This window comes from Myotis yumanensis, unplaced genomic scaffold (assembly GCF_028538775.1).
Source record: "Myotis yumanensis isolate MYYU_CA2020_CCGP unplaced genomic scaffold, mMyoYum1.0.hap1 SCAF_6, whole genome shotgun sequence".
Taxonomy (NCBI): domain Eukaryota; kingdom Metazoa; phylum Chordata; class Mammalia; order Chiroptera; family Vespertilionidae; genus Myotis; species Myotis yumanensis.
This window is the reverse complement of record NW_027223757.1, coordinates 81873115-81887791: the sequence shown is the minus strand read 5'-3', so window position 1 is coordinate 81887791 and position 14677 is coordinate 81873115. Positions and strand designations below refer to the sequence as shown.

Here is a 14677-nt window from a genome sequence, read left to right as displayed (position 1 = left end):
GCTTTTTAAACTGTACAGTAAAGAGGAGTAGTGGAGGGAGGATCTTGTTAAAAGGCAGAAGCTGATTCAGTAGATCAGGGGTGTGGCTGGGGCCGCATCGCTATCCAGCTCCCAGGGGACCTGGTGCTGATGTCTGAAGTGCGTGGACACTCTGAATGTCAACTCTTTGTGTAACTCTTCTGGGCTTTGGTTGCCTCACATGTAAAATGTGACATCAGTACCTTCCTCACGGAATCAGTGAGATAATTAAATAAGAATGTAAAGAACTTAGAAGAGCTCCCAACACAGAGTAAGCACTCCACAAATGATGACTATTATTTAGGAAAAATGGGAGCAATGAAATCACCACCATGACGATTAAGTCAGAGTATGAAAGTCTAGTGCTCCAACTGGGACCTGATGCATAAAAAGCATTGGTCATGGCCCTGGCTGGTTTGGCTCAGTGGATAGAGCGTAGTCCTATGGACTGAAGGGTCCTGGGTTCAGTTCCGGTCGGGGACACATGCCCGGGTTTCGGGCTCGATCCCCAGTGGGGGGTGTGCAAGAGGCGGCCGATCAATGATTCTCGCTCATCATTGATGTTTCTATCTCTCCCTCTCTGAAATCAATAAAAATATATTGAAAAAAAAGCATTGGTCATGGACTTCCTAAGTGCCCAGCTCTGGATGTGTTTTCTCATTTAATCCCTCCTATCTGATGAGATAGGTACTAATATTCTGCCTCTTGACAGATGTGCAAATCGAGACTGAAGTCTAATAAACTTGCAAAAGACCACAGGTTTACTAAGCAGCAGAGCTGGGGTCATGTGGCACCAAAATTTGTGAACTTAGTCACCAATAACAATTGCTACTGTTATTAGTATTATCTTATTAAGTCCTCATGACAGAGGTGGGATATTATACCCATGTTATAGGAGAGGAAACTGAGTTTCAGGGACTTTAGTAATTTGCCTGAAGTCATGTACATCATCTCCGTCCTTTTCCGGTAGACAAGCTGGGCCAACAGTGACACACGGGGGTTGTGACCTCCTTGCATAGACCCTCTCTGTGTTTTTCACAAGGTCCCCTGACAACATCTGAATAGGCTCTCACCGTCCTTGTCACACCATAGCAGTGTCGGGAGAAGCCCTCCTTCCTGCGCTGTGACACTCCTTACCAGCACGGCTGTTGTACCCACCATGCACTCAGCCATCCAAAGCATGGAATGGAGCTTTGCTGTGTTGGCTTTTGGAAAAGCTACTAACCCCTGGTATGACTGGTCCATGTCAGAAATGCAAAGGCAAGAGGACGAATGGAAAAGTATCGTACAATTCCAGAGAGCCCCAAGTGATGGAGAGAAGGCTATTGAGGTTATAAGTGTTAGGTTAGTCTCTCTGGGACACAGACTCTCAGAGGAAGATGTGCACACAGGAGTCTTGTTGGGGGGTCTTTAGTGTCAGACCTGTGGGGGTGTGAAGGAAGTATGTTTAGGCAGAGGGAAGAGTTGAACTGAGATGCCTAGGCCTCAGATAGTCCCATAAGTAGCTCTGGAGCTGAGGTGGCCCTGGAGTTGACGTACCGGGCCATCTCACTCCTACGTGACTAGTCACTCTCCCTGGGATGGGGGTGTGACCCAAGGTGGGGGATCTCTCCATCTGAGTGCAATGCTTGGCCACTCAGTGGAGGGTCATGAGTCACAATAGCCCAGCCCGTGGCAGCATGAGAGCCTCCACCCTGAAGGGGGTTCTGGGACTTACAGCACAGCACCCCTGCAGCACATCACATGGGCTAGAAGATGCCGAGCTTGGCTGCATTACGAAAACAGTGATACATCTTGCTTTAAGAATAAAATGATGCGATAGGCAAATCCAAAGTCTGTTTGGGGAACAATAATGATTTCACTAATGATTGCAACTAGTCAAGGAGGCCCATTCATGCCCAGCCCTAAAAGTTTTCAAACTCAATTATTGGATGAGAATGGAAATAAGGCAAAAGAATCAAGGAGCTATTATGCATGAAAACTTTTAGCACAGGGTATGTCAACCATTTCAGCCTATTATGGGTTTCCTATTTCCAACTTATACCAAATGCACTTGGACACACACACACATACACACACACACACACACACACACACAACCTTGGATATGTCTTCCTTTTAGAGTCACCAAATCTCCCGAATGAACTCCAAGCACATTTCCCCAGACTATCTTTGAAAGGAGCAGATGAATGGGTTTGACAGAAAACTTTTTGCTTGAAATTTTCCCTTCCTCAGGTTGCATAAATTTAAGGGGAAAGTCTGCCAAGTGTTCAATACTGCTCTGCATGGTGGCTCTGGCAGGGACGCACTGTACCAGCAGCTAAATGAATGTTTTCCTGAATCACTGACTTATCATTCTTAATCACCTGCTCTGTTCCCCCTTGCTTGCGCCAAGGCCTTCTAAATGACCTGGGGAGGAACAGAAAAAAGAAGCAAACTTTCCTAGAACCATGAAAGCACTGCACATTGACCTTGGGAATTTGTTTGGTGGATAAGCCTGCAGTGATGAACACAGCTGTCAAAATTATCTTTTCAAGCCTAAAGTGGGCAATAGGGGGATCAAGCCCCCACACTAGACTCTTTGGACATTCAGAACTGTGGCTTTGTGTTAGGAAATTTCTATGAGAACAGGATGTCTCACAATGAGCTGAGTCATAACATTCCCTGGCTGAAACTCTTCTCATTGTGCTTACAATGAATGACAAGCCCCCTCGCTTGGCCTACATGCTCTACAGAACCCAGACCCTTTCCCAACCTCATTCAGAGCCAAGCCCTCATTCTCTGCACTGTTGCCATATTGATGCCACCCGTTAGGTTCCTCCAACGTGAGGAGGTCTTTCCAAGTCCATGGCTGTCACCCTGCTGCCTGGAATGCTTTCATTGGCCGGTTCCTTCTTCAGTTCAGCTTCAACGTCACCTCTTCAGAGAGGCTTTCCCTGACCGTGACCCTTCAGGTTCTTCTCTGTTCTCACAGAGTGTTCGTGCTCTTCTTCACTCTGCTCACCTACCAGAATCTGTAGTTATTTATTTCCTTATTTCTTTGTTTAGTGTCTTAACCACACTCAATTCTACTCTGTGAAATATCAGGGACTCTAATATCCACCTGTTCACCACTGGAAACCCAGTGTCAGGCACACAGTAGGCCCTTGGTAAATATTTGTCACTGGAATGAACAGTGCCTCATCCAGTGCTGAAGTCCTATGCTTTCTATGTCATAAATTACTTATTCATAGATTTTAAAGGAAGGCTTTGTATGGATGGAAGTATCTCACAGACATAAGATGCATGTATTTTTAGGATGAGGGGACATTCCAAATTATTTTCACAATGAATGGCTCCTCCCTCCTATTCTCATAGTGGTTTTGTTTCAGTTGAGGTATAATTTACACACAGTATTGCCCACATTTTAAATTAATTTTACACATATATACCGTCACGGAGATCAAGATAGAAATGCAGAATGTCTATAGCACCCAGAATCCTCCATGTGTCTCCTCTCAGTCAATACCAGCAAAAGGTATCCGCTATTATTCCTATTAATATAGGCCAGTGTTGACTGTCTCTTAACATCATAAATGGAGTCATATATACATCATATAGTCGTTCATGTCTGTCTCTCTTTTCTTTTTTGGCTGAAAAGGCTGATTTGGAGATCCATCCATGTTGTTCTCTGTCCCAATAATGTTTTTGCTGTTGTTGTTGCTTTGTTATATTCCTTTGTGTGAATGCACCACTGCTTAGTTATCCATTCTGCAGTGGAAGGACCTGTGGGCTGCATCCAGCCAATGGCTATCATAAGCAAGGCTGCTGTGGCTATTACTGTTCAAGTACTTTGGTAGCTGTGAAAACTCATGTCTGCGGAATGTAGGTCCGGGAGTGGAAGGCTCCCAAGTGGCTACATGCTCAGCTTCAGTAGATACGCCAGTGTTCCGAGGTGGTGGTGCCAGCTATGCCCCGCCTTGCTCCATAGCATCACCAGCTCTTTATCTTCCCCCATCCTCAATGTCGGCCATTCTGCTAGGTGTGAAGTGTACCCCGTGGAGATTTTGATTTGCCTTTCTCTGACGAGAAATGATGTTGAACACTTTATAATGTTTATGGGCCATAGAGGTATTTCGGGTATCAGTCTGTATGCATCAATTGCCAGTATATGTGAAGTGACTATTTAAGTATTTTGACCATTTGTAAAAAAAAAAAAAAAAAAAAAGAATTGCCTATCTTTTTCTTATTAATCTGTAGAACTTTTTCCCTCTAACATTTTGGGTATGAGTTATTTAACAACTATATGTATCACAAATATCTTCTCCCAGTCTGCAGCTTTCCTTTTCACTCTCATAATGGTGTAATTTGATGAACAGATGCTGTTAATTTTAATGAAATATAATGTCCTCATCACTTTTTAAATAAAAGTGCTTTTTGTGTTGCATGTGACAAATTTTGCCCACTTTGGGTCTCCTATCATGTTTTACATGAAAGAATAGAGTGGGATAACTGTTAAAAGAGGGTCCTAGTACACCTGAAATGACATTTAGGACCAAGAAAATGGAATCATGACCATATAACAGGGGGCTCTCCCACTTCCCCTCAGCAGAGCCCAACCCATCCCATCCCCCCTCCAGGCCTTACTCAAGTTCCTCCTCCTTCATGAGGTGGCTCAGCTCCACCCTCTGCTCCTATGAGGAAAACATTCATCTCATCTCTTGGTAACTACTTAGACTATAGGCTGAATTGCACTCCCCCCCCCATCACCACTCAGAAATAGTCAACTCAGGCAGACAACAAAGAAATTACACCACATGGACCGAGAGTCATTCACCAGGTATATTTGAAGTCTAAGCTCTTTGAGCTATACACGTGCACAAATGATTCAATTGGTGGAAACCTCCCCCCCCCTCCATATTTAAACTTTTCAAACTTAAAATAGTGCGAAAGAGGTTTGCATAATGTGCGTCATGGAAATGCTGAGGCAATTCTGACTTCCACAGTGCTGGGAGCTTCCATGCTTCCCCATCCCCAAGCCCGACCTCAGGAAAGAATTATTTGATCTGAGACAGATTCACATGGGCACTTTGCAATAAAGTTCACCAAGACTAACCATTTAGGTCACACCCTCCACTGAGCTTTTATTTCATGACTACACAGACCGGTCATTTCAACTTATACTGAATTTGGTTGGAAATGTCTGATGTATCTGTTTTTTAACACTTAAAATTCATTTCCAAATATGTTCTCTCACCCAGATTTCTTTAGAACCTGCATTCTGGAAATTCTGTGTAGCATAAAAAGTCAAACAACCCACAGATGACTGAGAAGATTCAGCACAACATGGCTGAAGTAAAAATTTCTATTTCTCCCACTAGAGGGCGGCATTTCTTCACTATTCAGTCTAATCTCTCATTTGTTAATGAAAAACCAAAAATCTCCACAGCAAAGGAAAGTCAAAGCACTTGCTTATTATACCCTCCTCAGATTTTATTTTTAAGAGGAGCCTTCATTTTTTTTCTTATGGAAACTCAGGACTTTACGGGCAATGCTGTCCTCAATTTCACCCATCCTGTGTCCAGTACAATATTGCTGTATTCACAGTAGAACGGACTAGAATTTCTGAGTGATCAGTCTATGTTTTAAGTTTCTGATAAAACTAACATACACCTTAGTCAAAAACCACAACAATCCTTCTAGCAGTTGGCCGAGTTATTGTTCTTGTGTGTTTTTCTGAGGCTTGGGTATTGAAACTATTTCCCCCACTCCGTCGCAATTGGCATTTGCATCAAAAGTAATTCATTAATGTACAGGAGTAGATGAGGCCTGGCACATATAGCAGAAGGAAATGGTTCTATCGGTGTATCTTCTGTAATGCACTTCGGGCTAGAGAAATAGAAAAATCACATGTAACAAAAACAAATAATTGTTTGAGCAATATGGGCATTGCATGAGTAGGATCGGCATACATTTATCATCCTTCGCCTTTTAACATGCTCAGCAGCTGCTACATTCTGGAGACTTAGCTTCCTCCAAATTGTCTACAACTGACATTAGCATTCTTCACTTTATTTAAAAACAAGTGGTCTTGATAGCAAAGATGTTGGCTAATCATTTATACATGGGCATGAGAAGTTCTGTGCCCTTTCAAAATTCAGCATTATCCATAATAGAGTGTAATATTATCTGATTATCTGTATTAGTCTATGAATGCATTCATAAGCAATGCACATATTATGTTTTAAAGCAGCAAATGGCTGAACAATCACTAAATAAAAAACATCCAGATTTTAAAAGCACAGCTGAAACATTTGTACAAATATACAAAGAGGAAAAACAATCGTTCAGACACCATGAAACTTTTGTAATAAATAGGTTTGTCTGAAATCGGTCTCTATCACCCTGGACAAGCCTCCCTACAGAGGCTGGGAAAGTTCTAGATGGAAGTTCAAAATCGACTGAGGAATATCTTTGGGGCCAAACTCAGTTTTGCTTCCAGGAATTTTAACAGAGCCATGAAGTATTGACTCAAAACAGTGAATATACCCAGACCTATTGAGCTGGGCGATGCTGATAATTTTACTACTCTAGATAGGACACGGCTGGCTGCTAAGAACCTGTGAGTTAATAGGAGATCCTCAAATCATGAAAGTAAATGCTGGTGATCATGCATGTCCTGGGAATGTCGGGATGCAGAGGACTGAGTGAGACCAGATAGGGATATCTCATGCAGTCAAACTCAAGTTTACTTATGGTCCTACTTCAGTGGCCGGGAATAAACAACTCACACATCAGGACTGGGACTGAAACAGCTCACAAACAACACAGGTGCTATTTTTACTGATATCTCTGGCTTGTATCACCATGAGAGAATGAAGATATAGGCTGTGCTGACTGTTTAATAAGAAAATACTACTTTATTTCCTAAAACCTTCTAAATAATGGATTATTCTTGATGGTATGATATGATCAGGAAACATATCACCTTTCCTAGCCCTTTTGTCTGAGAGGCTTGATTACAAGGAAGGAATCTCAAACAACCAAACACCCAGTGATTTAAAGGCAATTTTTTTTTTTTCCGACAAACAACGGGGAAAAGAAAAGCATGATAAAGAGGAGACATATCGTTGAGGCGGAGCGGTGAGCTCAGTTGGACACGGAGGGTGGCAGGCCGGGACGCCGGGTTTGGATGATTTTTGGCTTTGGGGCAAGCTTTGGATCCTCTTCTTCCTCTATGTCACTGTCACACACGTGGACGACGACACTTGGGGTGGACTCAGTCCCTGCATGGAGCTCATACTTCTCTCCTGAAAAGCGAGAAGAGTGGGGGGTGAGAAACAGGTTCCTTGGTGAGGTTTGCTTTAGGCAGTGAGAAGAAGAATTCAGTCTCAGGAAACCTGGGATCTTACGAGGGATAGCTGGGGGCATTGGAAAATGGAATGAGACCTATCAGTCATGGTTTCCCAGACCGACCACCTATCAACTACAACACTGAACAGGCCACTCAGCCTCTCGCAGCCTCAGGTCCTCAACTGCAAGCGTCAAAATGGCAGGATCTCCCAGAGGATTGTGGCGAGGACTGGATGGGTCTGGCAGTGAGTTATCAGTTTCTCTTCATTTCCCAGCATTGCTGCTAATTGCTGTGTAACCATGAGCCAATCACTTCACTCTCTCACCTTCTGGATATAGTCTCTAAGTGTTCCAGCTGGACGCGTCCTATAGCAAGAGCTGCCCCAGGATGGAATAAGGCAGGATCATTGCTTGTTTGGGATTTGCAGTAGTGACTGGGTAACTGAGTTAGGTGACTCTCAAAGGTCCCTTTCAGTCCTAAAAGTCTGCCATTCTTAACTTGCCCATCTTACAATCCAATTGCTGTTAGCCAACTGGCTTCCTGTCTGTCTTTTTCAGTTCAGGAGGTACTGGTTGAGCATTTCCCATGGTCTGGCCCATTGCTAGTTACAAAGGCTACAAAGTGCATGCGTGCACACACACACACACACACACACACACACACACTGTGCCTTTCTCAAGAGCACAGCCCAGTGGTGGCATTTGCTAACAACATTCCATGTTAAGTGCTGGGTGGAAATGTGTATCACGGACTATGACACCAAATTGTGAGGAGCAAGTAACTCTAAAAGGCTGTGGTGTACATACAGATGCTACTCAGAGCTCATGTGAATGTGTGTGTTCTCCTTAAAGAATGTTGCCATTTTTATCAAAATCCCAAGGCAGAAGGACCGTTTCAGATATTACTAAGGAGGGGAACCTACTGCACTGGCTTTATCTGAATGGTGCAGAAAAGGCTGTGGGCCAGGGTGGGCGGACCTGGTCGGGGCATCTTTGCGTGGTGGTTCGCAAGCACCTGGCAGCTATGAGGATGCAACCTGCAAATGCTGACTTAGTGACATCTGCATTGGTGCCCGCACCCCCAGGTGCTCCACTGTCACAGGGCTTCCTGTGACAGGCAGGTGGCTGCGGTCCGGGAGGGCACTGGCATGCACATAGCCTGTCTCCTCCCTCCCTCCCTTATGCATCAGGGTTTTTCATTGGGGAGTGACAACAGCACAGGTGGAGGGCAGTGCTGGGAGGGACTCTGGCTGAGGACCCATAAAGGAACAGAAGCAAGGGATCTAGACCAGCCCTGCAGCCACTCCCAGCCATCAGGTTAATTAACTTCACATTCTCATGCAAAGTTCCTCAGCAAAGGGTGACTGAGTTCACTGTGTCAGGGTGCCCAACATTTTCTCTTTCCTGCTGGAACATCCCGCAGTTCTGAAAGGTGACTCCCTCAAGCAGGAGACAGAGGAAGGAAGGACGTCTGAGCAACCAAATGAGGTGGTTCTTGTTTTGTGGGGAGGGTTTCTTCCAGGTTCGCACGTTTGGAGAAGTGCCTTGGGAAGAAACACAGGTGGCCGCTGAAGTCGCCGAAGTCCCCTTCGTGGCCCTGCTGGTTGTGACACAGGAAGAGGGAGCAGCAGTCACCTATCCTCTGAGGCGGGGCTGACAGGGGAGTCTGTCACAGCAGAGTGAGCGTGGAGACTGTGGGGGTGAGGAGGTGACACAGGGACCCTGGCCAGGGGATGACCGACACCCTGCCCCTTTCCTCATCTGGTAAGAAGTTAGCTTTTTCAAAATAGTAGTAAAATATACATTATGAAGCTAGCTTTTTGATCAAACCACTGTTTGCCCCGCCTTGCATAAGGAACAAGCCCTTAAAGACTTTCCTAGTTGCAATGAGTTTACTCTTCAAAAGTGGGTGCCTTCCTCAGTTTGGGGGTACTGGGCATCCACTCGGGATGGAGGGGCAAGCACCCTGTGTAGGGCATCCTGTTGGGGGACACCCTGTGCAGGGCGACTTTCACGTCGAGTTACCAAAGTCAGATGGCTTGGCAGTAGAGAGAGTTCACTGCTGTGATCCCACTGACTCTGACATTTCACTGTTCTAAATTTGGCAACTTTCTTACTGTCAAAATTCAGCAAAGTAAACAGCTGTTGAGAGCCCATGAAATAAAAAGAAATAGCTTTGGTTTAGTTTTTGGTTGAATTTCTCTCTTTTTTTCCTTTTGGCCTTTCCCTTTGGGCTTCAGCTCATTCCTGCGCCATGAGGAATGATCTCAATGCTGTCACCTGCATGGGGACATGGGACCTCGTCTTCACAGGGCGGGCAGGTCCTGCCCCAGGACAGTGGGCAGGGCCATGCATGGCAGCCAGTCTGGTAAAGGACAAGCAGAGTCCGCCCATCACAAACTGTCATTTCCCCTGTGAGCAGAAAGGTGACTGGGATCAACCCTCCCCCCCGAAAATGCATTGGCCAGGGATTTCCAACAACCCCCACAAAACAGATTCCCAGCCACACAAATGCACAATCCTTCAGCACGTGGTCAAAAGTTAGATTCTCATCTAGGCCTTTGCCACTGATGTAGGCTTGGCTACTGCTCAAAAGCAATGCCAAGGTTCTGTCTCCTCTTTTCCTGAGTGGATGGAGACAGGCTGCAGACAGCATCCCTATTTCTGCACGTCTGGAGGAAGTGGAGGTGCCACGGTCTGCTTCCTGTCCTCAGGAGGGAGGAGGTTGAGTTCCTGTGCTGATGAGCTGGCTAGGGACGCTGTGACGTGTTCTGGCACAATCACAGAGAAAGCTGTTGGTGATTGTTGGTCCAAGTGCCCCAAGAAGTTCTCCATCGTGCTGTATTGGGTGTGTTGCCCCTTCTTGAATTCTTTTTTTTTTTAAAAAAAATATATTTTACTGATTTTTTTACAGAGAGGAAGAAAGAGGGATAGAGAGTTAGAAACATCAATGAGAGAGAAACATCGATCAGCTGCCTCTTGCACACCTCCTACTGGGGATGTGCCCACAACCAAGGTACATGCCCTTGGCTGGAATCGAACCTGGGACCCTTCAGTCCGCAGGTTGATGCTCTATCCACTGAGCCAAACCGGTTAGGGCTTCTTGAATTCTTATATGCATGGTTTGTAAATGTCAGCATAATGCAGATGTGTGAAGGTTGGGCTGATAATACTGTATTAATGTGTAGTAAAGCAGAGATCAGACTGCTCAGATTCCTAGTAAAGAAACGTTTGTGAAGGGGGGAAAGAGAAACCTTCCTAAAGCATTAGTGCAGTGGTTCTCAACCTTCCTAATGCCGCGACCCTTTAATACAGTTCCTCATGTTGTGGTGACCCCCAACCATAAAATTACTTTCATTGCTACTTCATAACTGTAATTTTGCTATTGTTATGAATCGTAATGTAAATATCTGATATGCAGGATGTATTTTCATTGTTACAAATTGAACATAATTAAAGCATAGTGATTAATCACAAAAACAATATGTAATTATATATGTGTTCTCCGATGGTCTTAGGCGACCCATGTGTAAGGGTCGTTCGACCCCCAAAGGGGTTGCGACCCACAGGTTGAGAACCGCTGCATTAGTGCCTCCCAGGACAAGTCCTCATATGACTTTTTCCAGGGAAAATGGCACCCTGCACAGGAGGCTTGCAAAGCACAGCAACGTGCAGCAGGCATAAGGTGAAGGTTTGCTTTATTTCTCGGCAAATCAGCTGCTCTCCTCAGAAGATTCTTTCTCTGGAACAACACGAGCTCCCCATTCCTGTCCCTGTAAGAGGCTCCAACCTCAGCCTGATCTCACACCTGCATCTCGACGTACTGACATCTCCATCTAAGTCTCCTACTCTTTTCCGAACTCACATGCCTGAAGCAGAATGATGTATTTCCCTGTCAATCTATGTTTACTTCCCAGCGATCCCATTTCTCTTAGAGCCTTCTAGATGCAAATCCTTGAAGTTGGTCATCCTTGAATTCACTCTTTCTCTGATCCACTGTAGTTGTCACCGGTATCACTGAATTCGCTTTGAAACATTTCTCATGTGCTCCCTCCGCAGATCCTGCCTGCACTGACCTACTTGTGGTTCACCTCCTCCCACCCAGAGGACTCTGAGCTTCCGCTCCTCACGCCCGGAAGTCATCCCCCTGCCAGAATACACTTCCTAAAAACATTGGGAAACTTCACCTTATCACTTACTAGTGGTGTGAGTCTGAGTGTTCTATAACATTTCTAAGCCTCAGTTTTCCTCACCAGTTAAGTGGGGATGACAGCATGTCTGTGGGCTACTATAAAATAAAGAATTATGAGCCAAATCCTTTACACAGCCCTCGCAAGATGCATGACATGCTTATTTAAGGCAATATTGTGGTCAGTCCTGTCCTCCAAAATAATTTCTGGTTTTCAATCTGACGAAAGAATCTAGTTACACTTGACAATAGTTAAAGAATGAAGCAGCTGATTGCAAAGAGCTTTTGGAGGAGTCACTGTGGAAACAACACTAAGGGGTGGATGATGACCCTGCTGGATTCCAGGTAACAGTACGGCTCCATGAATCCTGAACCTCAAAATTAAATGATCCTTTTCCTCTTGACCTCTGCCTTCTTCTCTACTCATTGGTAAGTTTCCCTCCTTTTTCTTCTCTCTTCCTACCCATTTCCACGTTGCCTTTTTAATGAGATCTCTGATTTTCTGCGATAGTGTGAACCACATATTCATAAGGCTTGATTAGGTCACCTTTTGTTTATTCATTATTTCATCTGGGAATGTTTTATATTTCAAACCACTGAAGCCAGGACTTAACCTTGTTTTGTGATGGCTGCAGTGTAGGGTGCAAGTAAGTGCTCAATAAGTATGCTATTGATTTATGAAGGCACCAAGCTGGGCCATTGGAGACCTACTTGTGTAGTGTTCGGCACATATGCACACCTGATTTTCCTCCTGTAGTTACACTTGTGTAAGCTCTAGCTTTTCAACTGAGCTGAAAACTACCGAAGGGCAGGTATTTCCCTTATTTTCAGGATGCTCTCAGGGCTAGGTCATAGAAACCTAGCATCTGCCTTAAACATCACAACTATTTACTGGGCACTTGCCAGATGCCAGACCCAGCTCTAAGTACTTCACATAAACTAGATATTTCATTAGGGCAGCAATTCTGTAATATGAGTTTTGTAATGTCTTCTTCATACAAGAGGAAACTGAGATCACACAGGTAGTAAATAGCAGAGCCAGGATTCAATCAAACTCAATTAAACTCTGTTTGACTTCAAAGAACTTGCTCATAACCACTCCCGTTATCCTCACTGGTTTCATGTTCTACAAGAGACTCTACTGAAAGGGAGCCCATTTTATCTTTTACTTTAATACGCTTTCCCTGCAACTCATAGTTTTAGTGAATATTGGTTCTCTCGCAAAAGAAGGAGTATATATTCCTTTTGCACCTTGCCTCTTTTTGTTTGGCTAATTGCTAGTGTTTCTAGGCATGGTCTCCTTGACAACAAATCTTCTCAAAAGACAACACTTAATACATTATAAAAAGAAAAGGACTATAAATTATAGACTGAGCTCATCTACATCTCTTATGGTGACTTGGGACTCTGATAAAAGACCCTCTGTGTTTCCTTCTTGTTTTAACTTTATTATCTTTCATATTAAAGGTGAATTCTCAACAAGAAAGTTACGTGTAGTAGCAGATTGTATTTTGCGAAGATGGGTCATATTTCCTGCCCAGCATTACTCTTCGAGAACCTTGCCACTCCTTCATGAAGGGCTGTTCGCACTGTGTCCCCTCCCCTCAGATCTGGGCAGGCCTTTATGGCTGCCTTGACTGATACAGTATGACTTATCAGTGTGACTTCTGAGTTAGTCACAAAAATGCCAGGCACCTCTGCCTGCTCTCTCAGGATGCTCACTCCTGGAAACTCACCTCCATGCTATAAGGAAGCTTAAGCAGCCCATGGAGAGGTACCAGGGTCCCTGACCCACCGTCTTCCTGACTTCTCAGCCAGAAGCCATGTGAGCGAACCATTCTGAAAGCTGATTGGCCCGTCCCTGGCTGCACTGCCCCCACAATAATGCACAGAGCAGAGAGGAGCTGTCCCCTAAACTCTGCCCAAATATCATTCATAACTGTGAGCAAAATAAATGATTGCTGTTGTTTTAAATCCTACTCATGTTGAGGTAATTTGTTATGTAGCAACTGATAGGTCATGGGTTATACAAGTCCTCTTTGTCCAGAAGCAAGATAAGCTACTACAATTGCCTTTTAGTGTCTTCCTGCTCAGGTGCTGTGCTAGAGTGGATAGCTCCCCAGTTCCAGTGGGTCCTTGCTTGTGGCGGGAGCTCCCTGAGCTCACCACTCGGGACCTCTCTCCCTGGCCCCTCTCTTGCTCTTCTCCGGTGGAAGAGAAGCAACATCTGATGGTCAATGTTGGGGGGGGAAAACTGGAACTGCTCAGCTCACCCTCTGCCACCTTTTTCTCTGAGCCATCCCCGCCTGCAAAGGGCCTGTGCTCTGCTCTGCTCTCAGCTCGGCGGCGCTAAGCCCAGCAGAAAAGACTGTGCTGTGTGTGTGTGTGTGTGGGGGGTGGGGGGGGTCAGGGGGCAGTGTGACATGCCCTGTCTCTGTGACAGGGAGAGTGAAATGGTATGGCTCTGGATTTCAGCGTCAGGAAACCCTGGCTGTCGCCAACTAAACCAGTCTCAGCTTTAGCCTTTGTCAGGAACGAAGCTGGCACTATTGAGCTCATCTGACTTATTATTTAACCCTCGGTGAGCTCTGAACCAAACAGGAGAAAAGCAGGTGTCAGTTATAATCTATGCTGAATGTTAAGAATGGGTGACGGCTTCTCAAGCCAAGTACTAAGGACTTTTCCAATGGGACCCTGAGCATAGAACTGGGCTGGGCTGGGCTGGGCTGTGCGCCGAGCCCTCAACCTTAGTTGGGATTAAGAGCCCTTTATTATTGATTGAGAAGAAAAATGGAAATTCCAATATTAAACCATTGCAGGGTTGGTCACGTTTAAAAGGCAACTGCAATGCCCTACCCACATGTTTTTATTGTCAGTGTGATTTTTCTCAAGAGAAAGTGGGAGCATGAGTCTTGATTGACAGAATAAGTTCAATGGCATTTCAATGTGTGTTAGTTTCACTGAATACACTTCCCGTTGGTGAGATGGAACATGGACATTGAGGGGAGAGTTACATGTACTTGAAAGGTGTTTATATTCAGATTCCCTCTCCTTTCAGTGCTGGGCTAGGACTTCACGTTTGGCAGGGAGGGAAGGCCCACAAGGCTGCCAAGCCCAGGGGCCTGCTCCCTGTCACCT

General features: G+C 45.0%; 1 protein-coding gene across 4 annotated transcripts in view; it reads right to left on the bottom strand.

The window, feature by feature from the left end:
- Positions 1 to 4825: 4825 nt before the first annotated feature.
- Positions 4826 to 14677, bottom strand: part of RCAN2 (regulator of calcineurin 2) — a 244270-nt gene continuing 234418 nt past the window's right edge. For all 4 annotated transcript variants that reach the window (XM_070418474.1, XM_070418473.1, XM_070418475.1 and 1 more), the window contains one exon: positions 4826 to 7307. In XM_070418474.1, coding sequence (XP_070274575.1) covers positions 7147 to 7307 — 161 coding nt within the window. In that variant the 3' untranslated portion in view covers positions 4826 to 7146. The remainder of the gene's footprint in view (positions 7308 to 14677) is intronic.